At 38.5% G+C, this 25000-nt stretch overlaps 1 protein-coding gene across 1 annotated transcript in view; it reads left to right on the forward strand.

The window, feature by feature from the left end:
* The window catches only part of pi4kab (phosphatidylinositol 4-kinase, catalytic, alpha b), a 133679-nt gene that overhangs the window by 98790 nt on the left and 9889 nt on the right, over positions 1–25000 (forward strand). Inside the window, exons 30-41 of the mRNA XM_056463221.1 lie at positions 146–225; positions 406–605; positions 2741–2831; positions 5683–5850; positions 5950–6003; positions 10410–10530; positions 16387–16516; positions 17085–17155; positions 18724–18796; positions 20143–20213; positions 23091–23197; positions 24060–24164. Of these exons, the coding sequence (XP_056319196.1) occupies positions 146–225; positions 406–605; positions 2741–2831; positions 5683–5850; positions 5950–6003; positions 10410–10530; positions 16387–16516; positions 17085–17155; positions 18724–18796; positions 20143–20213; positions 23091–23197; positions 24060–24164 (1271 nt within the window). The remainder of the gene's footprint in view (positions 1–145; positions 226–405; positions 606–2740; positions 2832–5682; positions 5851–5949; positions 6004–10409; positions 10531–16386; positions 16517–17084; positions 17156–18723; positions 18797–20142; positions 20214–23090; positions 23198–24059; positions 24165–25000) is intronic.

Raw genomic sequence — 25000 nt, forward strand, 5'->3', positions numbered from 1 at the left:
CTGTCAACACACTCGTATGCACTGCTGGTTCTTTCTTCCTTCATCTAAAAGTGTTGAGCTGATTTACTTACTGGTTTAATTCTTCACAAGTTTCTTACTCATCTATTACATTTTACAGTGTTAACTACATTCTCATGTCTCGTAGGTCTGTCCAAGAAGACCAACAGAGGAACGCAGCTGCATAAATACTTCATGAAGCGCAGAACACTGCTGCTGGCGCTGCTGGTGAGAACAAACCAGCAGTCATCACATTACTACACTTTACTACACAAGCCTGCTTCTTAATTTAGAAATTTTTTTATTTTTGGACTAGAAACAAGACACAACCTTCATGTAGATTACTAAAAGTATTTATTTTGTGCAGCATTTTGTAATTTGAGCATATGAACTCTTTTGCTGTGATAGGCCAGTGAGGTGGAGCGTCTGACAACATGGTACAATCCCCTGGGCAGCCAAGAGCTCCAGATCTCCACCGATCAGTCTGTGGAGACCAGCATCACCAACTGGAGGTCCAAGTACATCAGTCTGACGGAGAAACAGTGGAAGGATAATGTTAATCTGGCTTGGAGCATCGCGCCGTATCTCGCTCTACAGCTGCCAGCCCGGTGAGACCAGATTGATACATTGTAGCAACAAAAGATTCCATTTGGAATAAGCGCTGCTCTTTAGAACTCAGATCATCAAAGAGTTCTGAGAAATAGAATGTGTGACAGTTTCAACAAAAATATAAAGTATGTTTCAGGAGTTCACACTTAGCTGATGATTTATCATAAGCTTGTTTGGCATGCTGTCCCGGGAGAGAGTCCTGAGCTCATAAGATCCTCGAGCTCCCATTTGCAGGGCAAGAGGGGATATTGAGTTCAGGTGGATGTCGAGAACTTCCCTGCTTATTTGTGGCTAATGACGAATCGCTTTATGAGGTGAAAAATGCTGTTGGCTAAGAACTTGACTATGGTGCCAATTTGGTTTGGTCAATTTACTTATGACACATTTCTTTGGATGGTGGCAGGAAACCGGGAAACCCGTAGGAAACCCATGCGAGCACGGGAAGAACATGTAAACTCCGCACAGAAACGTCAACTGGCATAGTAAGGATTAGAACCAGTGACGTTCTTGCTGTGAGGCAACAGTGCTAACCACTGAGCCGCTGTGCCGCCCAGTCTAGGAAAAAGGGGAAGGAATGGGGGATTCTTCAAGACGAAGATGACTGTGGTATGAAGACTATGGTTATTTATAGTGAGTTAGGATTCATCTGATTGGTGAATCATGTGTTAGCTAATGCGGGACCAGTCGTGGTCAATCATAAGCATGTGATCCTCTCGAAATTAGTTCACATTAACTGTTTTCCACATAGATAATATTTAGATTTATTCATAATTAATCATTTATAATATTAAGAAATGTGTCGTGATTATCAAATCCTCATATTACACTGATTTCTGAAGATCATGTGACGCTGAAGACTGGAGTAATGATGCTGAAAATGTAGCTTTACACTCTCAGAAATAATGGTACTGAGCTGTTCTGGTGTGGTACCTTTTCAAAAGGTAGACAATTGTAACTAAAGTGTCCTTATTAATACCTTAATGGTACATGTTAGTACCTAAAAAGTACAAAAGTGTCCTTCTTGAAATTTTCTAGTGACCAATAAATACCTTTGAGGGACCCTTTAAGTACAAATGTGTACCTTTTGAAAAGGTAATACCGCAGTGACAGCTCTTGTACCATTATTTCTGAGAGTTTACTTCACAGAAGTAAGTTATATTCTACAGCATGTTGCAATTTTAATCAGTTATTTACTTTTTATTTTTTGCAATAACAATTAGACTAAAATATAGTGCAAAATATACAGAGATTACTTTTAAGGAGATTACAATTAGGGGAATTACATGGAAATTAAATCAAGATTAATGTAGAATATTGAACAAAACACAAATTCTAGAGGCTTTAACTGCTTTCTTATTACTAGACGTTGAAGTACAGTTTCAATTCTTGTCTAAAATCATCAAATGGGGTTTACATGTAGTATATTTACATCTATGTATATGAAACTTTTCAACAAATAACATGAGGTGTGCAGAAAGTTGAATTAAGGAATTTGTTTCTGTAAGCATTATAAACCCCCAAACTTGTCTAAAACGTAGAGAAATCACCTGACATCAGTTATTGTTGTTATGTTATTATATTAGTTATTTTAGTAAGGAAAATGACCTAAATCTCCTTGATGGCTCTGTTCTATGGTTTATAAAGCATCATTATGACTTTATAGAGACTGTAGTTCATATTTTATAGGTATTGTAAAATTCAATTCAACCCAACAAGTAAAACCTCTAAAATATGCAAATAATTTTGACCACTGTATATTTTAGGTTTGGTTTTAATTGTTACATTAAATGAAATGTAGTGTGTGTGCGTGTGTGCGTGCGTGCGTGCATGTACATATACATACATATATATACATACATATATATATATATATATATATATATATATATATATATATATATACATACATATACATATATATATATATATATATATATATATATATATATATATATATATATATATATATATATATATATATATATATATATATATATATATATATATATATGTTTGATCTTAATCTCCATTAATGCAGCTTTTGGGTAGCAGTAAATAAAGTGATGACGCTATAGAATAATATACCAAATAGTTGATGCACATGATGCCGCTCTAACTCCACAATATATTTCAGGTTTAAGAACACAGAAGCCATTTTTTCCGAAGTGACACGTCTGGTGCGTTTGGACCCGGGAGCCGTCAGTGACGTTCCTGAAGCTGTGAAGGTGAACAATTTAATGATCAAAACAAATAACAATATAATAGACGCCATATTTAGTTTAACAAGAACAAGCTATGAGGTGTTTTTTCCCACTCACAAAGAATAATTAAATAACATTGACCTCATATATTATATTTCTGGTGAGAGTTATTAATTCAGTAAGGTCCAATATAAACCATATAAAAATTGAAATTATGAATGTGAAAAATATTATTTGCAAAACACTTGGGTCTTATGTTGCAGAATTTTTGCAAATCTTGTATGCATATTTGTTTGCATGTATTTATGCATGTATGTGTTTTTTATTTTATTTAAAATTATTATTGTTTTATTTCATTATTGATTATTATTGTTATTTAATTGATTTTAATTTGTTTTATAAATACTTGGTTGATTTTATGTTTTTTTTACATGTTAATTTTTTTTTTTTTTTCATGATAAAGGGTATTTTTATTTTTTATTTAATTTATTTTCATTTAATCATTTAAAATATTTTATTTAAACTATCTTAATGTTTTATTTACACATTTCTTTTGATAGTTTATCAATGCAATGTTGATGTATTTGTTTATTTCATGTTTCATTATTGGTTAAACAAGCAGAACAGTGAAAGTGCACGAGTCTGCATTGTAAAAGCGCCACAGAAAAAATATGACTTTACTTGAATTTTCTAATTCAGCCTTGTTCTCTTTAATAGACCCGATATGTTTGAGGAAGATGCAATTCATCTACTGTCTTGGGTTTATTTTATTCAAACCGTTAGCACACACTGTAAAATAAATATTTCTGTTAATGCAAAGTTTCCGTAATTTAGGATGTTTTGGGTTTATTTCCGGCAGTGAATTGCATTATGGGATGTTGATCTCTGCTCTGTCCACTTTTGATGTTGAAAATTCAACTCTACAGTTTAACAAAGTGACTTTTATTGACATTTTAGTAGATAATATAATGTATAAGAAATAAGGCTGCACAACATATCATCTGAGCATCGATATCGCGATGTGTGTGTTCGCAATAGTCACATCGCAACATATGCAATGTTGAGTTGAGATTATAGATGACCAGAAAACACAGGAGATTTGTGGGGACGCTGCAGAATTGAACCATAATAGAGTAAGAGTTTATTATCTGCATGTGTTTTTAAGGCTTGTGACTGTGCGAGCATTTGAAGAGAGGTAAAGCAGTTTAGTAGTGCATAAAGACGTTTAAGGATTCATGTTTTCAAAATTATTTAATATGATGAAGACTATAAAGTGCTATTTTACATTTGATTATTCAATTTCTGTACCTGAATGCAGTTGATCTCTCCAGAAAACCATAAAGCACGGTTAATTTCACTTTATTATTTGCTCCATTGTGTTTATTTATGACTGTAGTTTGTTTATTATGTATGTATAGAATAAATTAGATAAAAGTATATTTATATTTCACTCCTCTACAAAATCATCCCAAGTAATGACAAATAGAGCTATTTAAGCTTCTGGTGAAATAATATATGGTGCAATATATATCGTAGAGAGAAAAAAAATCGCTATGTATTTTTCCATTATGGTGCAGCCCTAATAAGAAACAATATCTACAGAAATAAGTCTGTAATATAACAGAAAATGTGCTGGCAGTTTATTACAAGGTTTTTGCAGCGTAATATAAAACACCAACCCAGACGATATATCTCTTTATACTATTTCAAATGTTTATAAAATTGACTTTTTCACAATTTTTCAAGGTTAAAAGTTGTTTCAGAGTTCATTCATTCATTCATTTTCTTTTCGGCTTAGTCCCTTTATTAATCCGGGGTCGCCACAGCGGAATGAACCGCCAACTTATCCAGCACATGTTTTATGCAGCGGATGCTCTTCCAGCTGCTACCCATCTCTGGGAAACATCCATACACACTTATACATTACGGACAATTTAGTCTACCCAATTCACCTGTACCGCATGTCTTTGGACTGTGTGGGGGAAACCGGAGCACCCGGAGGAAACCCACACGAACGCTGGGAGAACATGCAAACTCCACACAGAAATGCCAACTGACCCAGCCGAGGCTCGAACCAGCGACCTTCTTGCCGTGAGGCGACAGCACTAACTACTGCGCCACTGTGTTGCCCCGTTTCAGAGTTCACTTTTAGATATTGCTTGATAATATTAGCTAGTTTGGCATGCTGTCCTGGGAGAGAACCCTGAGCTCGGAGATAATTGAGCCCAAGGCTCCCGCCTGGTCAGTGAGCACGTCCGAGATCAGGTAGCTCTCGAGAGCTCCCCCTGGTACAGGAGGAAAGGCGTGGATGGGGATTCTTCAAAAACGAAGATAAGGGAGTAAAGCTGTGGTCACACTAGAGTTTGTCTGCGCGAAATTCTGTCGTACGGCGCTGCGCAAAGAGGTTGTATGAAACAAGATGTTTAGACATTAAAAAAAGCGAGCGATTTGCTCCATGTTTTAAATTTCTGTTCAGAGAGGTCTTGTTTTGATCCTCGATTGGTCTCACACAGTCAAGTTTGGAATAATCTGATTGGTTTATTAATGATTGCAGATGAGAGACCAGCCGTGATCAATCAAATCATGTGCTTCTCTCAAAATTAGTGAAACTTCACTGCAAGAAAGTTCAAGATCCCATAATGCAATTGAAAAGCAGAAATAAATGGATACAAATAAAAAGCTGAAGCACAAAATATGGAAAACTGATCATTTATTATATATATTATATTTTTTACAGTGTAGATTGAAATGTTTATTAGCTGAAACGACAAATATTGTCAACAGTGAGCTGTTATTTGCCCTCATTGTCATTCATGTTCAGTCAGATGCGCTTGCGTTCTGCACTTCTGATGTGTTTCCTTCATTCCTGCTGCAGTTTTTGGTGACGTGGCACACGATCGATGCGGATTCTCCAGAATTAAGTCATATTTTGTGTTGGGCTCCGGCTGATCCTCCAACAGGCCTGTCTTATTTCTCCAGCATGTATCCTCCACATCCGCTGACCGCTCAATACGCCGTCAAAGTCCTGCGCTCCTTCCCTCCCGTATGTCACACACATCATCATCATTAATATTTACATTGGATTAATCTGAGGTCCTTTCTGGATGTTTTCACTTGAGCAAATTTCACTCTCGCCCAACAGGATGCCATTCTGTTCTACATCCCACAGATCGTTCAGGCCCTCAGATATGATAAGGTAGAGTGAGTGACAAATAATCACTGTATATTTTTCCCTCAATGTCTGTTTAACGGAGAGAAGATTTTTGTTTCAACACATTTCTAATCACAATAGTTTTAATAACTCATTTCTAATAACTGATTTATTTTATCTTTGCAAATAAGAAAATAAAATAGGGAAATATTTGAAGAAGAATAAAAAAAATTCACAGGAGGGCCAATGCTTTTGACTTCAGCTGTAGATAAGAAAGTTATACACAATATAACCTTAAAATGTTTAAAAACACATTTATTTTAATAGTTTTTTATTTTAAAATTGTTTTTTTATTATCATTTTGACTTTTATTTAAAGGGCACCTATGGTAAAAAATCTACTTTTCAAGCTGTTTAGACAGACATATGTGCATGTATGGTGTATAGAGCATCATATTGGGGTGATATAAACACACCCAGTGCTTTTTTTTCAATTTAACAACATAAAAAACGGTGGACCAATTGGAGCGGTTTTCAGATCGACCGCAACTTTACGTAGGAGAGCGGTCCCCCCGCCCACCAATATTGATTGACAGGCGTGTCATCATATCCTCAGTTTGTTGATTCACGTCGGCCATTTTCAGCGTGAGTCGAAGTGATATCACTAAAGGAACACGCTAGCTCTATTTTTAGATTAAGGCTCATTGGGCTCAACACAAGAGCAATATTCTCCACATTATCACTCTAATCGGAATTATTGGTTGTATCTTTAGGTAGGTTTGCAAACATGTGTACTTCTCATTGAGTCTACCTTATACTTCAGCCGTTTGCATTTCTCACGATCCCAGAAGCTCCCTGTGATCTTAACTAGCATGCGTTTTAGAATTCTAAACATCGGTTTCTATCAGGGTACACTCAAGTCGACGGCTGGGCGCCGCAGACCACTGCAGACTTGAATTGCCGTTGTGTGTACCCTGATAGAAACCTATGTTTAGAATTCAAAAATGCGTGGCGCGACGATTCGGGACACTTCATGTTTCTGCCGCGCCACAGAGAGTGTCTGGTGTGCCGTGTCGCGGCTTCGAGCGGCGCATCCGGTGCCTCAGTCAAAGTTAATTCAGTGTGAGTGGTTATTAGTTTCTGTGTACAAGCTCGGCACTTGAAACTAGCACACAGTTGGCTGTAAAACTGTACAAAGACACAAATGATTTTGTACTCTCTGCTTGGTCTGTGTCAGAGTCGTACATGTACGACTGAATGCTGAACCTCTCACTCCTGCTCCTCCTCTCAGTCTGCCTGTCAGACTCTGTTGCAAACGCAGAGCGGGTGAGCTCATGGCCCTGCCCCCTTGTTACGTTGGCGGGAAGCCGAAACTAATTTACATGTGAAGCAACACACCCCTAAATCAGCGAGCTGTGGACACGCCCCCAACATGACACTTTTTAACACATTATAATAAAACAATCTGAATTGTGTTTTAAACTGAACCTAAACTGGCACACTCAGAAGAACCATTATATTAATATTAAATCAGAAAAAAGAGGTCAACTATGTGTCCTTTAATGTATTTTTGCATTCGTACAGTGATTTTGTTTAGTTTCTTTTTCATCATATATGCATTAGTGTTACCGGAAATGTGTGAAATCCCAGTATTTTATAAAATGCCTAGGAAATGGAGTGCCTAAAGGTTTCTGAAGTATGAAATATCAGTTTTTTTGTACAGATTTTGCCCACTTTTCCTAGGCATGCTATACAATTCCAAGGCATTATATAGAATAACAAGTATCATTTAGGCAAAGCATCAGAAGAGCACAACAATAGCCTTTATTGATCATTACATATTTTAAAATGGAAGGAATACGAAATAAAGCATGACCAGAAAAACAATAACAGCAGAACTGAGACTGAAGTATTTGTTACAATATTGTCTGTAACCAGCAATACGCTGTCTTACAATAACATTCAACACTCACGCGCTTCGAACGCCATCATCAAACAATGACCCATGCAAGCCATCCACAACAATCATTAATGGGAAAAACCATTATACATGATACTTTGACATTCGATTTAAGGCATTCTACACATATCCTATAGGCCAGTGTTTCCCAACCCTGTTCCTGGAGGCACACCAACAGTTCATGTTTTGGATGTCTCCCTCATCTGACCCATTAACTTCAGGTGTTGGAGTCTCTTCTAATGTTCTGATGAGTTGTTTCAGGTGTGTTTGATTAGGGAGAGATTGAAAATGTGTACTGTTGGTGTGCCTTCAGGAACAGGGTTGGGAAACTCTGCTATAGGCAATCTATAGAATGCCAGATTTCAAATTGTCGGTAACATATACATTGCCAGGTGGCTTAAAATTGACATTAAACAGCACACTTTCACTTTTGGACACAACTTCCTAATTTTCCTAATTTACTCCTTTTTAAAAACACTTTAATTTAATAACTTTTATAAACAGTAAATATTTTTTTCATAGATTATGTTTTTTTTTTTTTTTTTTCCTTTTCATGTTAAAGGACACATAGTTGACCTCTTTTTTATGATGTAATATTAATATTATGGTTCTTCTGAGTGTGCCAGTTTAGGTTCAGTTTAAAACACAATTCAGATTTTTTTATTATAATGTGTTAAAAAGCGTCATGTTGGGGGCGTGTCCACAGCTCGCTGATTTAGGGGTGTGTTGCTTCACATGTAAATTAGTTTCGGCTTCCCGCCAACGTAACAAGGGGGCGGGGCCATGAGCTCACCCGCTCTGCGTTTCCAACAGAGTCTGACAGGCAGACGGAGAAGGAGAGAGAGGATCACCATTCAGTTGTACATGTACGACTCTGACACAGACCAAGCAGAGAGTACAAAATCATTTGTGTCTTTGTACAGTTTTACAGCCAACTGTGTGCTAGTTTCAAGTGCCGAGCTTGTACACAGAAACTAATAACCATGCACACTGAATTAACTTTGACTGAGGCACCGTTTGCGCCGCTCGAAGCCGCGACACGGCACACCAGACACTCTCTGTGGCGCGGCAGAAACATGAAGTGTCCCGAATCGTCGCACCACGCATTTTTGAATTCTAAACAGGTTTCTGCAGCGGTCCGCGGCGCCCAGCCGTCAACTTGAGTGTACCCTGATAGAAACCGATGTTTAGAACTTTAAAACGCATGCTAGTTAAGATCACAGGGAGCTTCTGGGATCGTGAGAAATGCAAACGGCTGAAGTATAAGGTAGACTCAATGAGAAGTACACATGTTTGCAAACCTACCTAAAGATACAACCAATAATTCCGATTAGAGCGATAATGTGGAGAATATTGATCTTGTGTTGAGCCCAATGAGCCTTGCATCTAAAAATAGAGCTAGCGTGTTCCTTTAGTGATATCGCTTCGACTCACGCTGAAAATGGCGGACGTGAATCAACAAACTGAGGATATGATGACGCGCCTGTCAATCAATATTGGTGGGCGGGGGGACCGCTCTCCTACGTAAAGTTGCGGTCGATTTGAAAACCGCTTCAATTGGTCCACCGTTTTTTATGTTGTTAAATTGAAAAAAAAAGCACTGGGTGTGTTTATATCACCCCAATATGATGCTCTATACACCATACATGCACATATGTCTGTCCAAACAGCTTGAAAAGTAGATGTTTTACCATAGGTGCCCTTTAAATACAGTTCCAGATGGCATAAAATTTGCATTAAACAGGAGACACACACACACACACAGAGAGAGAGGACAGAACTGCAAAACCAAATTTAATTTGAATTTTTTTTTTCATTTAATTTACGTTTTTTTTTGTGGATGTTCTGTTTTGTATCTTTTTCATGATAAATACAAACGGGGTAAAATTGGCATTAAATTGGAGACACACACACACACACACACAGAGGACAGATCTGCAAGATCTAAAATTTAAAATTCTGATTTTATTTTAATAATTTTTTTTTCATTTTAACAACTTTCGTAATTGCTAAAATGTTTATTTGTTTATAAATCTTTATCATATTTGTAGAGGTTTTTTTACATTATGTACTAAATAATAATAACAACGAACAAAACTGGAGAATCTTAAAACATGTAAATTTGTAATGCTATTTATCTAGCTGCATGCATAATAATATTTGTTATTTGTCTTGCTCATGTTTTGCATAATTTGTTTGATCATAGATAAAACTTCTCTTAACTTTCTTAATTCTGTTTTCTTTTAATTGTACTTATTGCCTCAGATCGACATTCATATGCATGCATTCATATAAGATTCATGAGTATATACAGTATGTCTTCTGTAAAGCAAAGATGAATGCCTATTATTTTTTTTATAATTATAATGATTTATAGTAAATATGGCAACTACATGGCCATACATTGGATAATTCGTACAGTATGTTGGGATTTGCATATATTCAGATCATTTCCATTTCCATGCACTGATAATGTTATATATGTTGTGTAGATGGGTTATGTGAGGGAATATATCCTGTGGGCAGCACAGAAATCTCAGCTTCTGGCTCATCAGTTCATCTGGAACATGAAGACCAACATCTACACCGATGAAGAAGGACACCAGAAAGACCGTAAATACATTCATTACATTTCAACTTATCACCAAGGATGAGAACTGGAATATAGTGGATTAGCATCCACATCGAGGATGATATAGTGCTTTAAATGTTTGAGAAAGGATCATTGCATGGTATAATAATTCATAAATGAAGGCTGTATATTGCATTCCCATTGCAATCCCATTTTTTTTTACATGTTTTTTTTAATTCTAATTTCATTCACACAATTTTAGTATATAATCTGTTTACTAAATGCATGTTATAGATCTTTTTAAAAACATGTTACTCTTGTAATTATAGAAATGATCTAATTTCTTTTAATTTCCTTGGAGTGGCAAAAAATGTCTTCAATTCTTGAGTATGTTTAAACTCCGCCCCCTCCAAGCTCATCTGCATACACCGTTGAGTGCCACGCTCGCATCTCAACAGCCAATCAACATCCCAATTCACAGAATCAAGACCCCGCCCTATAGTTTGTCTTTGTTTTTAATTTGTTTAATCTGTACATTCAGATGTACGTTGTAAAACTGAAGTAAACACCACAATATTTCATGCAACTTTAATTGTGTTTTTTGTTTTTGTTTTGTTTTTGCTTAGTAAAAATGTCCTGAAAATATTTTGGAGTGAACTAATCCTTTAAATACAGTGCTAGATGTGTAAAATTGACAAAAAAAACAGGAGACTCCACACATAAAACTGAACAGGGCTAAGAGCTAAGCTAAAGCTAACACCACACCGGCTCTCTTTACCCAGCATCTTTCTCGCCAATGTACGGTCACTGGTGAACAAACTGGATGAGATTCGACTGCGCATCAACCACAGCAAAAGATTATGGAACTGTAATGTCATGATTTTCACAGAAACATGGCTAAACAGCGGGATACCAGACAACGCTATATCGCTAACGGAGCATCAAACATTCCGAGCAGACAGAACGGCGGATGACTTCGGTAAGACCAGAGGCGGAGGATTATGCATTTATATTAACAAAGCTTGGTGCACAAACTCTGTCGTCGTTGGGAGACATTGTTCTGCTAACCTGGAATTTCTAATGGTTAAATGTAGACCATTTTATCTGCCACGGGAGTTCACCTCCACCATAATAACTGCTGCTTATATCCCTCCCGACGCTGATGCCAAGCTTGCTATGAATGAACTTCATGCAGCCATCAGCAAACAACAGACTGCTCACCCGGAGGCTGCTTTTATTGTTGCGGGGGATTTTAATCACTCAAACTTAAAGACAGTGCTCCCCAAATTCCATCAGAACATTTTCTGCCACACAAGGGGAAACAAAACTTTAGACCAAGTTTACACAAACATGGCTGAAGCATATGCTGTGACCCCCCTCCCCCACTTGGGTCAATCAGATCACCTTTGTTTGTTTCTCACCCCCAAGTACTCACCCATCGTCAACCGTGTGAAGCCATCAGTAAGGACCATCAAAGTGTGGCCAGCGGGGGTGGACTCCACACTCCAGGACAGGTTTGAACACACAGACTGGAGTATGTTTGCTTCCCAGGCCACATGTGGCTCTCACACAGACATTGACAGTTACACTTCCTCTGTTCTGGAATATATCAACACCACCATAGACAGTGTTACAACCCAGAAACAGATCACCACATACCCAAATCAAAATCCATGGATGAACAAGGAGGTGCGCCTCCTGCTGAAGGCACGCAACACTGCATTCAGATCAGGGGATGCACAGGCCTACAGCACTTCCAGGGCTAATCTGAAGAGGGGCATCAAAAAGGCCAAGCACTGCTACAAGCTAAAGCTAGAGGAGCACTTTTCCAACTCTGATCCTCGGCGCATGTGGCAGGGCATCCAGGCCATCAGCAACTACAAACCCAGCCAGTCCACCCCCACAGCCACAAATGTCTCCTTCCAGAACGAGCTAAATGACTTTTATGCCCGCTTTGAAAGAGACAATACAGAACCCTACACCAGGAACACTACCTCAACCGACCACTCACCTATCACACTCACCTCCTCAGAAGTCTACACCGCACTGAGTCGGATCAATGTGCGTAAGGCTGCTGGACCAGACGGTATTCCTGGGCGCGTCCTCAAAGCATGTGCAGAACAGCTCGCTGGGGTATTCACAGACATTTTTAACCTGTCACTTAACCTAGCAACTGTGCCAACATGCTTTAAAACCACCTCTATTGTGCCAGTGCCCAAACACTCCAGCCCAACATGCCTGAATGACTACCGCCCTGTAGCACTCACACCCATCATCATGAAGTGCTTTGAGCGGTTGGTCCTGGCACATCTGAAAGACTCTCTGCCATCCACACTGGACCCACATCAGTTTGCCTACCGTGGCAACAGGAGCACAGAAGATGCCGTCTCCATAGCACTGCACTCTGTACTCACACACCTGGACAAAAAACACTTATGCACGAATGCTGTTTGTTGACTTCAGCTCAGCATTCAACACTGTCATACCCTCTAAGTTACTGATCAAACTCAGAGACCTGGATATCGACACGTCTCTCTGCAACTGGGTTATGGACTTTCTGACTAACAGACCTCAGAATGTTAGATCAGGCCACATCTGCTCCACCACCGTCACACTCAACACTGGTGTACCACAGGGCTGCGTGCTGAGCCCCTTCCTCTACTCCCTTTTTACCATCGACTGTAGGCCTGTGAACAGATCCAACACCATCATCAAATTTGCAGATGACACCACAGTGATTGGTCTAATCAGCAATAATGATGAGACTGCCTACAGGGAGGAGATGCAGCATCTGGCCACTTGGTGCACCGACAATAATCTGCTCCTTAACACCAACAAGACCAAGGAGCTCATTGTGGACTTCAGGAAGGGACGAACAGGCTCCCATGATCCCATCCACATTAATGGGATGGCCGTTGAGCCTGTCTCATCCTTCAAGTTCCTGGGGACCCACATCTCAAAGGACGCTCCAGAGACAGACGAGTCTTCGCTGAGGCCAGCTTCCAGCCTCCGCCACTGAGACTGCAGCTCTGCACAAGACGTTTGGCCAGCGGAGAAATTAAAATGGTCGTGCCCAACTGAGCCTGGTTTCTCTCAAGGTTTTTTTTTCTTCACTTCCGCCTTTAGTGAAGTTTTTTTTCCCTCTCCGCTGTCATCACTGGCTTGCATGGTTCAGGATCTGTAGAGCTGCGCATCGTTGGATTTGCTCTTCAGTATTTGGACTCTCAGTAGTGATTATTAAACCACACTGAACTGAGCTCAACTGAACTGAACTTAAACACTACAAACTGAACTACACTGTTCCTATTTACTGTGACCTTTTATGTGAAGCTGCTTTGACACAATCTACATTGTATAAGCGCTATACAAATAAAGGTGAATTGAATTGAATTGAACCTTTCCTGGACCACCAACACCTCCAGCCTGGTCAAGAAGGCTCATCAGCGCTTATTCTTCTTGAGGCAACTTAAGAAGAACCAGCTTTCATCAGCCGTCTTGGTGAACTTCTACCGCTGCACAATAGAAAGCATCCTGACCAACTGCGTCACAGTCTGGTATGGAAGCTGCTCTGTTGCTGAGCGTAAGGCACTGCAGCGGGTGGTGAAAACTGCCCAACGCATCACAGGGACTACACTGCCAGCCATAGAGGACATCCAGAAGAAACACTGTCTGCGCCGAGCACGCAGTATTCTTAAGGACACCTCTCACCCTGCTCACAGACTGTTTTCTCTCCTGCCTTCCGGCAGGCGCTTCAGGCTCCCCCGGACAAAAACCAGCAGACTGAGGAACAGCTTTTTCCCCAGAGCTGTCTCCCTTTTGAACTCTGCCCCTCACTGACTCTTTTGCCCTCCCAATACACCCCCCACACTCCTCTAACTTATACTCCTCACAATCACTGCACTATTTAACATTTGCACATTTAAAGTTTGCACATATTCATTGCACTGATTCATTTACTTGAACTGTACATACCCACAGCACATGGACATTTGTAATTTGTAATTATGTTTATCTATCTGCACACTCCTGATTATAAATAGCATCCTGTACATATATTCATTTATTGTAAATCTGTTCATAGCTAATACAACCTGTATATAATGTTCATAGTACATCCATCTGTAAATATCACCAATAGTTTTTCAATAACTGCACTTTATAACTTATACCTGTCTCCTGCACTTGCTGCTATTGCACTGCTGGTTAGACCCAAACTGCATTTCGTTGCCTTGTACTTGTACATGTGTAATGACAATAAAGTTGAATCTAATCTAATCTAATCTAAAACAGTTTAAGAAATAAAATCTAAATTCTGATTTTATTTTTAAATATAACATTTTTATAATGTTTTAAATATAAAATTGATATAATGTTTATTCCATTTATTTATAAGCCTTAATCATATTTGGAGAGGTTTTTTTCCTGATTTTTTTATTGGATTTTTCTAAATTAGTTGTATGTACACAGAACTGAGTAGAAGATGAACAGTATACATTATTTTAAGGGAAAAAAGAGAAAAAAATAGAAAAGAAAAATAAATAAATAGAAATTATAAGATAAAAAAATAATTATAAAATAAAAATTAATAAATAAAACTAAATAAATGAAATTAAAAACAGCAGTGTGGTGTAATTCAAAACAATATTACAATATTGTGGTGTGTACAATTAAGGATACATAGTAGAATTATAATCAATGCCAGGACAGTTCAAAGGAGTTTCCCACATTTTCTGGAATGATTTGGATTTTCCTTTTAATATATGTCCAATTTTTTCCATCACTATGGTTTTTTAATCAGGATTATCCAGTCCTTGACAAGAGGGGGTTCTGTCCCGACCCATTTATTCATAATTATTTTCCTCCCCAGCATCAGTAGAGATTTGAAGACATCTGAATGTTCCAAAAAAGAGAAGGGCAGAATACCTAGTAAGCACATTAATGGGGAGGCTGTATTGGAGAGGTTTTTTATGTTATGTACTAAATCAGGGGTCACCAATCTCGGTCCTGGAGGGCCGGTGTCCCTGCAGGGTTTAGCTCCAACTTGCCCTCAACACACCTGCCTGGATGTTTCAAGTACACCTTGATTAGCTTGTTCAGGTGTGTTTGATTAGGGTTGGAGGTAAAATCTGCAGGACACCGGCCCTCCAGGAACAAGTTTGGTGACCCCTGTACTAAATAATAATAACAGACAAATCTGGAGAATCATAAAGTACATAATTAGTACATAATGTAAAAACCTCTACAAATATGATTAAGGTTTATAAATAAATGGAATAAACATTGTAGCAATTACCAAAGTTGTTAATTTTTTTTTTAATTATTAAAATAAAATCTGAATTTTACATTTTAGATCTTGCAGTTCTGTCCTCTGTGTATATGTGTGTGTAAAACTGAACTGTTTAAGAAATAACATCTAAATTCTGATTTTATTTGTAAATATTTATTTACATTTTTAACTTGAGCTTTACTTTTTATTTGTTTTATAATATTTGTTTCATTTATGCATGTTGTAACTTAATAGTTGTGAAGATATTATTTCAGATACATGCATAAAAATGCATAATGTTAGTATATTTCACGTTTTGAATAATGTTATTACTTCCTTGAGTTTGCTTAATTATTTATTAAACCTTTTGCATTCATTTTATTATTCGTCAACTTTCATGTGTTAAAAAAATCTTCAATCCTTCAGTCTCTTTAAACTCCGCCCCTCATCTGCATGCCACTCCCACATCTCAACATAACAATGCTTTTTTTCTGATGATATAATGTCCTCTGTGTCATTATTGCTATAGCTGGTGTGCAATGTGATGTTCTCTAATTATATAAACCATTACTAGTATATATTGCCAAAAGAAACGGTTCTGTTTTATTTTGTGTGTGTATTTATTTTCCAGCTGATATCGGGGATCTTCTGGAGCAACTGGTTGAAGAAATCATCAGCTCTCTCTCAGGTCCTGCTAAAGATTTCTACCAGCGCGAGTTTGACTTCTTCAACAAGATCACCAATGTCTCCGCCATTATAAAGTACAGCAATCTTCTCCTCCATACTGTAAAAATATCCAGAGATTTGTAGATTTATTATATATTTTTTAATTTTTCCCCATTTATTTCTGCTTATGAATTGCATTTAGGGATCTTGATCTTTCATTCAACAACTTTTAACCCTGTAAAGTTGGAGAAAACTGACTTTCCTTATCATCTGTAATAGTCTGCAGTGCTATATTGTCTAGTTTGGTGTTGTATATTACACTACAAAGACTTTGTAATAAACTGCAGCACATTTTCTGGTTTTTTAGACTTATTTCTGCAGATATTATCATACCTTATACATTACATTATCTCAAACTACTAAAAATGTCAATAAAAGTCACTTTGTTAAACAGTAGAGTTGAATTCTCAACATCAAAAGTGGACAGAGCAGAGATCAACATCCCATAATGCAATTCACAACCATAAATAAACACTTGTGAATCGCTGAATACGGAAACTTCATTAACAGTTCACTTCTGCACCTCCTGCTTCAGCCTCCAGATGGCGCTGATGTCCACCATATTAAAAGCTGAGATCTTGTGTTTTCTTTCTCATATTTCAGGCCGATTCCTAAAGGTGATGAGCGGAAGAGAGCGTGTCTGAGAGCTCTGTCGGATATCACAGTCCAGCCAGGTTTATATGCCTTTTAAAACCAGGGCCCGTATTCACAAAACACCTCAAGGCTAAGCATGGCTAAACATGCAGTTAACGTCAGAATTATTAGGTCCCTTGAATTATTAGCCTCCCTCTATATGTTAAACACATTTCTAATCATAATAGTTTTAATAACTCATCCCTGCTGAAAAATCCAGCTTAAACCAGCCTAGGCTGGTTGGCTGGTTTTAGCTGGTTGACCAGCCTGGTTTTAGAGGGGTTTTGGCCATTTCCAGGCTGGTTTCCAGCCATTTCCAGCCGGGTCTTAGCTGGTCAGTCTGGAAAATGACCAGCTAAATCCAGCTAAAACCAGCTTGACCAGCCTGGTTTAAGCTGGACATGGCTGGTTTTGGCTGGGCTCCCAGGCTGGCTAGGCTGGTCAAGCTGGTTTTAGCTGGTAATTTTCCAGCCTGACCAGCTAAGACCAGGTTGGAAATGGCTGGAAACCAGCCTGGAAATGGCCAAAACCCCTCTAAAACCACCCTGGTCAACCAGCTAAAACCAGCCAACCAGCCTAGGCTGGTTTAAGCCGTTTTTTTCAGTAGGGATCTAACTGATTTATTTTACCTTTGTAGTGATGACAGCACATAATATTTGACTAGATATTCTTCAAAACACTAGTATTCAGTTTAAAGTGACATTTAAAGGCTTAACTAGGTTAATTAGGGTAAAGTTAGGGTAATTAGGCAAGTCATTGTATAACAGTGGGTTGTTCTGGAGACAATCCAAAACTAATATTGCTTAAGGGGCTAATAATATTGACCTTAAAATGGGTTTAAAACAATTAAAAACTGCTTTTATTCTAGCCGAAATAAAACAATTAAGACTTTCTCCAGAAGAAAAAATATTAGAGGAAATACTGTGAAAATTTCCTGAATCTGTTCAACATCATTTGGGATATATTTGAAGAAAACAAAATTCACAGGAGGACGAATAAACTGTAGCTTCCAACTTTCAGATTTTAGAAGAAAATCTGAGAAATAATATGGTTCAGTCATTGATTTAGGACTCCTAAGAGTATTTTACAAAGTGTTTTAGTTGCTAAATCAGTGAAGCATTAGTAGTAGGTAGGACCAAAACAAAAATAAATATCCTTAAAGAAAATATCCTTTCTTCAGCACTCTGAAAAAAACATTGGAAAAAAACATTTCAAAAATATTTGACCACAATAAGGTTTTAATAAGTTATTGTCTTAATTGCTGAGGATTTCCCATGATATGATCCTAAAATATTCCCAGATATATATCATCTTAAGACTTCTTTCTGTTCCGCAATGCACTGAAAAGTGTTGCATGCAAAACTGTTGCAAATGATTTATTTGACTTGAATTTAAACAAATTAAATTGAGCAATGTTCGACTTAATTTGTTTGTTTAAATCAGCCCAAATAAATTGTTTACAACCACTTAACGTAAAAAAAATTTAGTAAATCCAAGCAATCATCTTTGAATCATTTTCTTCAGTGTGTTTACAAATGTTTGGTAAATACGGGCCCAGATTTCTAACTGTTTTTAAATCACAATACTGACGTTTAGATGTGTTTCTCAGGCTGTTATCTGCCCAGTAATCCTGAAGCTATAGTGCTGGACATCGACTACAAATCAGGAACGCCAATGCAGAGGTACATGAACTGTAGTCATTCATTCATTCATTCATTCATTCATTCATTCATTCATTCATTTTCCTTCACCTGAGATAGCAGTGATGTGCATACCCTGATAGAAACAACCCAGGCTCATTCTGAAAACATAGTCCCGAGGACATTTCTGGAGACCGCGAATTATGTAGCTGGAGGTACGTATGGCTGCATCTCGTTTTTTAAGCGAACGCTGCGGGGCGGTATGACGCCGTTCCTTTTAGCGCTCACCGGCTGACCGCTTACCTTCGTGTGGAGGGCTTTCCCGCTGCAACCAGTTTGTCCGGTTAGCTCGTTCTGTACGTTGGCGGACTCTAGATGCAGAGAGGAGCTGACTAGATGGCGACGACCGGGTTCGAGTCCGGGGAAGAGCGTTTCCAGAAATCAGGTAAGGCTAAAACAGAATCCAAGAAATAAAGCAAAGAGGTTCATAACAGGGTGAGAATGTGGTAAAATCTGAAAACGTGGGTAAAAAAAAAAAAAAAAAATCAGACGAGGGCTTTTCTTTTTCCGGACGGCTTTTGTAAATCGTTGGTTGGGTTTAGGGCGGGCGGGTCGATCGCTAAAATTAGTTGGGTTCAGGGAAGGAGGAGTCATTCAATCATTCAGCCAGTCGGACAGACAGACGTTCGTTCGACAGCGGCCTCTGGTGGATTCACGCAAGAACAGCGCGGGCGCGAACGGCACTCGCGGGAGACGTCTGAGAAGCCAAAAAGGCGCACACAGCGGCCTCTCGCGGATTCACGAAAACCAAAAACTGCAAAAATACGCACCTCCCGGGACGTATTTCACAGTCTCCAGAAACGTCCTCGGGACTACGTTTTCAGAATGAGCCTGGGTTGGATAGAAATCTATGTTTAGAATTGTAAAATGCATGGCGCTGCATAGCGTGATGCGGCACCAAGTGGCGTATCCAGTGTACGACCCCCATAAGTGTCATTATTAAAAAATATAAGCTTTAAAATTACTGTCATTGTGTAAATAATATGCAATCATGTAATCCATAAAGTAACTGTAATCTGTAAACTGTCATTACTATGATTACTTTAAAAAGTAGTTCACACTGATGACTTCTTGATGTGTTGTTTTAATCCAGATTGCACATAATCCATTAGTGTCCAGCTGTATTAATGTTGTGTTTTTTAATCAATGTAAAGCTTTTTATTATACTGTCCCACTTGAGATTGAAGTTTTATTATTGTTTTACCTGAGTGTTTTTCTTTGTGAAACACTATCCGAGTATGATCACCACAGAATTGATCATGCATGTCAAATATTGTGTGTGTTTTGCTTACTGTAAGATCATGTTTGTATGTGTTTTTCTTTCTCAGTGCTGCCAAAGCACCGTATCTGGCCAAGTTCAAGGTGAAGCGCTGCGGAGTGAGTGAACTGGAGAAAGAGGGTTCGTAAAGTATTACAATGCAAAATTACAGCTTTAATTACTCAAGCAAATCATTCAGTTTCCGTAATGTTGGTGGAAATTCCTGTAGAAAATATAGAACAAGAGATAAAACAAAACAAACTCTTTTCTGTAGGAATATAAGAAATGTTACAGTAGAAATAGGAGGGGAAAATGGGAGTGAAGTGATCAGAAATGCTAAAGAAATTTGTTTTTAGCACAAATATTATAATAATCATCATAATAAAGACATTAATAAAGATAATTGGGGCTTTTATCTTGCATTTCTGTTTACCATACCTGTTTAGGAGTTCTGATTGGAAATTATATATATTTTTTTTGCAATTCTGAGTTTCATCATCATATTATTTTTTTCTTCCCATCATTAATCTCTTGACAATTTTCCTTGCAAAAAAGAAGTATAAAAATAAGCAGGGAGTTGTTCAGGTCTCACAATTCACTTTGTTGTTTTTATACGATTGTAATTTTTACTCTATATACACACATTATTTTCTCACAGTTTATATCGCAAAACTCTCACACATACATTTTTATCTCACAATTACATATTTATATCACATAATTCAGAATTACCTGCCTCAGAAATAACGTAGAGTTTTTACTTATCTAAATGTATAATTCATGAGTGGCCTGTAAGAGTATACAGCTGTAGACTTTGACAATAATTATTATTATTTGGATTTGCATTTTTTATTTTGAGCGAAAACATTTTTTGTGTTGTTCTGCAAAACACTGATGATATTTCTTCCGAATTAAAAAATAAAATGTGTTTGAAATAAAAATGTTGTCTTTTAGAGCAGGGGTCCCCAACCTTTTTATCACTGCGGACCAGGGCCGTGCTAGAGCCACTGCCCCTTTGCCCTCATTGGCTAAGGTGCCCCTCTTGCTCAATCGACCTCCAGCACCGCCCCACCCCCCTCACCCCCGCTCTTCACTTTGCAATCGACAAACATCCTCCAATCCCATCACCCCATCCCCTACAAACCCCCTCAACCTCACCCCGCTCTTACCTTTACTATCGGCAAACATCCTCATACCCCCCGCGCTTTTCACTTTGCGATCGCGTTGAACACCTGCCCCTGTATAGGTCTGTGCACGTGCCTGCTGCGGACCGTTCATTGCTAGGCAATTTAACCAAGGTCTGAGGTGTCGATGGGGGAGGCGTTTGTGTGTGTGTGTGTGTGTGTGTGTGTGATGGACAAGTTGACAGAACAGTGCTGTCATGTCTGATATAACATTTATTGATGGAGAAAATTAAAAAGCACTGCAGTGTTTGTCTGAGTTTGGGGTGACGCAGTGGCGCACTAGGTAGTGCTGTCACCTCATAGCAAGAAGGTCGCTGGTTCGAGTCTCGGCTGGGTCAGTTGGCATCTCCCTCTGTTCGCCTGGGTTTCCTCCGGGTGTTCCGGTTTCCCTCACAGTCCAAACACATGCGCTATAGGGGAATTGGGTAGGCTAAATTGTCCGTAGTGTATGAGCGTGAGTGAGTGTGTATGGATGTTTCCCAGAGATGGGTTGCAGCTGGAGGGGCATCCGCTGCATAAAACATGTGCTGAATAAGTTGGCGGTTCATTCCGCTGTGGCGACCCCTTTATTATAAAGGGAGTAAGCTGAAAAGAAAATGATTGAATGAATGAATGAATGTTTGTCTGAATTAGTCTACTCAAAAGTGTATATTCCATACAGAATATGAAGCTGATCAGTCAGCTCTTGTCATGTGACTCGCGGCGCGCTCACGGCATTCTGAAGATGTTTCTGAAAAACTTGTGCACCGAACAGACGCGAAATGTTAAAGACCACCGTTATTTGCGATCTCCAGCAGCTGATCTTCCTGCACAGACATGCTGGATTCACCTGATGTGTTGACAGATGTGTTGTGGATCCATTCTTTGGTAGCTCACGAGTCCTTCAATGGGACTTTTCCCCTTAGCAAAGAAACTTTCCAAAGACGTCTGTTTCTTGCTTGTGTGAGTTAAATTTAGACAATCAAGTGACTGAGTTGTAAGCGAGGGAATAGCCATTTTTTAAAAAAATAAAAGATTCATTCATTCATTTTCTTTTCGACTTAGTCCCTTTGTTAATCAAGGGTCGCCACAGCAGAATGAACCGCCAACTTATCCAGCACATGTTTTACGCAGCGAATGCTCTTCCAGCTGCAACCCATCACTGGGAATCACCCATACACTCTCATTCACACACATACACTTCGGACAATTTTAGCCTACCCAATTCACCTGTACCGCATGTGTTTGGAATGTGGGGGAAACTGGAGCACCCGGAGGAAACCCACACAAACGCAGGAAGAACATGCAAACTCCACACAGAAATGCCAACCGACCCAGCCGAGGCTCGAACCAGCTGTGAGGCGACAGCTCTACCTACTTACGCCACCACGTCCCCTAAAATAAAAGATTTTTCAAAATAAAAGATTGTTTCGTTTCTGATAATAAATAAAACAGAAATAATTAATGATTTATTGTGCGGCCCGGGACCAATCGGTCCACAGCGCGTTACCGGTCTACTGCCCGGGGGTTGGGGACCACTGCTTTAGAGCATACATTTTTAGACAATACTTCAATAATTCAAGTTTTAACTTAATATGAGTTCAGAAATGTGGTGGAATAGCTCTGATTTTAATGGAAAACAACTGAAAACCATTTTTGTTATCGTTAAAAGAAAGTAAAACTGAATGAAAGTTGGCGTGCGTGCGTGTGTGTGTGTGTGTGTGTGTGTGTGTGTGTGTGTGTGTGTGTGTGTGTGTCTGTGTGTGTCTGTGTGTGTCTGTGTGTGTCTGTGTGTGTGTGTGTGCGTGCGTGCGTGCGTGCGTGCGTGCGTGCGTGCGTGCGTGCGTGTGTGTAGGTTTATTGTGTCGCTCAGACTCTCTGGATGAAGCTGAAGATGGTGAAGAAGCACAGAAGGTCTGCTGGCAGGCGGCCATCTTTAAAGTGGGAGACGACTGCAGACAGGTGGAGTTTTATATTTCTCCTACTGTACATCTCAGTTGTTTTCACCATCTCTTATAGTATTAGTTTGTATGTGTATATATGTATATATATATATATATATATATAGATAGATAGATAGACAGACAGACAGACAGACAGACAGACAGACAGACAGACAGACAGACAGACAGACAGACAGACAGACCAATCTCGGTCCTGGAGGGCCGGTGTCCCTCCAAGGTTTAGCTCCAACTTGCCCCAACACACCTGCATGGGTGTTTCAAGTATACCTAGTAAGACGATGATTAGCTTGTTCAGGTGTGTTTGATTAGGGTTGGAGGTAAAATCTGCAGGACACCAGCCCTTCAGGAACAAGTTTGGTGACCCCTGCTTTACTGTAAGGGTTATTAGTTAATGTTAATTAATGCGTTTACTAACATGAACAAACAATAAACAATACATTTACTGCAGTATTTGGTCATGTTAGTTAACGTTAGTTCAATGTTAGTTGATGTTAACTCACGGTGCATTAACTAATGTTAACTAGCATGGACTTGGATGTTAATAATGCATTAGTAAATGTTTAATTATGATTAATAAATGCTGTACAAGTGTTGTTCATGATTAGTTCATGTTAGTAAATGCATTAACTAATGAACTTTATTGTAAAGTTTTACCGCTGAATACACTAGTCAAGCAGAATCTGCCTTTGACTTGATATTTTTATTATTAGTACATTATTATAGTATTTTAAATATTGGCTATGAACTCTTATTAATCAAGAGACTCAAAGCGTTAGTTAAGTTGTGAATATTTACATAAACTTATGAAGAAAGATATTAGTTTTATTTATCTTTTATTTTATTGTATTTTCCCTCTGCAGGACATGTTGGCTCTGCAGATCATCGGTCTGTTTAAGAACATTTTCCAGCTGGTGGGACTCGATCTGTTTGTTTTTCCATATCGAGTGGTAGCCACAGCACCAGGGGTGAGATTTCTTTTCATTTTCATTCATTATTTCACTGTTTGTTTGTTTGTTTGTTTGTTTTTTTACGTTTATCATTTTTTAATGTTCCTTTGTTTATTTTCTAGTTGAATTTTATTGAATTTTAAATGTTACATTATAAATCATAGTGCTGGACAAAAATTAATGTGTATTTTATATATACAGTTGAAGTCAGAATTATTAGCCCCCTGAATTCAATATATTATAGCTTAAAGTGACATTTAAAGGCTTAACTAGGTTAATTAGGTTAACTTGGCAGGTTAGGGTAATTAGACAAGTCAATGCATAATGATGGTTTATAGAAACCATAAAACAAATAAGACTTTCTCCAAAAGAAACAAATATTATCAGACATACTGTCTAATATATATATATACATATGTGTGTATATGACATTCTATGTATATATGTGTGTGTGTGTGTGTGTGTGTGTGTGTGTGTATATATATATATTGTCCAATTATTTTAAAAACATTTTTAATTCATTCATTCATTCATTCGTTTTCTTGTTGGCTTAGCCCCTTTATTAATCCGGGGTCGCCACAGCGGAATGAACCGCCAACTTATCCAGCACATGTTTTATGCAGCGGATGCCCTTCCAGCCCCATCTCTGGGAAACATTCATACACACTCATTCACACTACGGACAATTTAGCCCAGGCATGGGCAAACTTGATCCTCGAGGGCTGGTGTCCCTGCAGAGTTTTGCTCCAACACTAATCAAACACACCTGAACACCCTAATTAGTGTCTTTAAGATCACTAGGAAGCTACAAGCAGGTGTGTTTGATTAGGGTTGGAGCAAAACTATGCAGGGAC

This window comes from Danio aesculapii, chromosome 8 (genome assembly GCF_903798145.1).
Source record: "Danio aesculapii chromosome 8, fDanAes4.1, whole genome shotgun sequence".
In the NCBI taxonomy this organism is placed as follows: domain Eukaryota; kingdom Metazoa; phylum Chordata; class Actinopteri; order Cypriniformes; family Danionidae; genus Danio; species Danio aesculapii.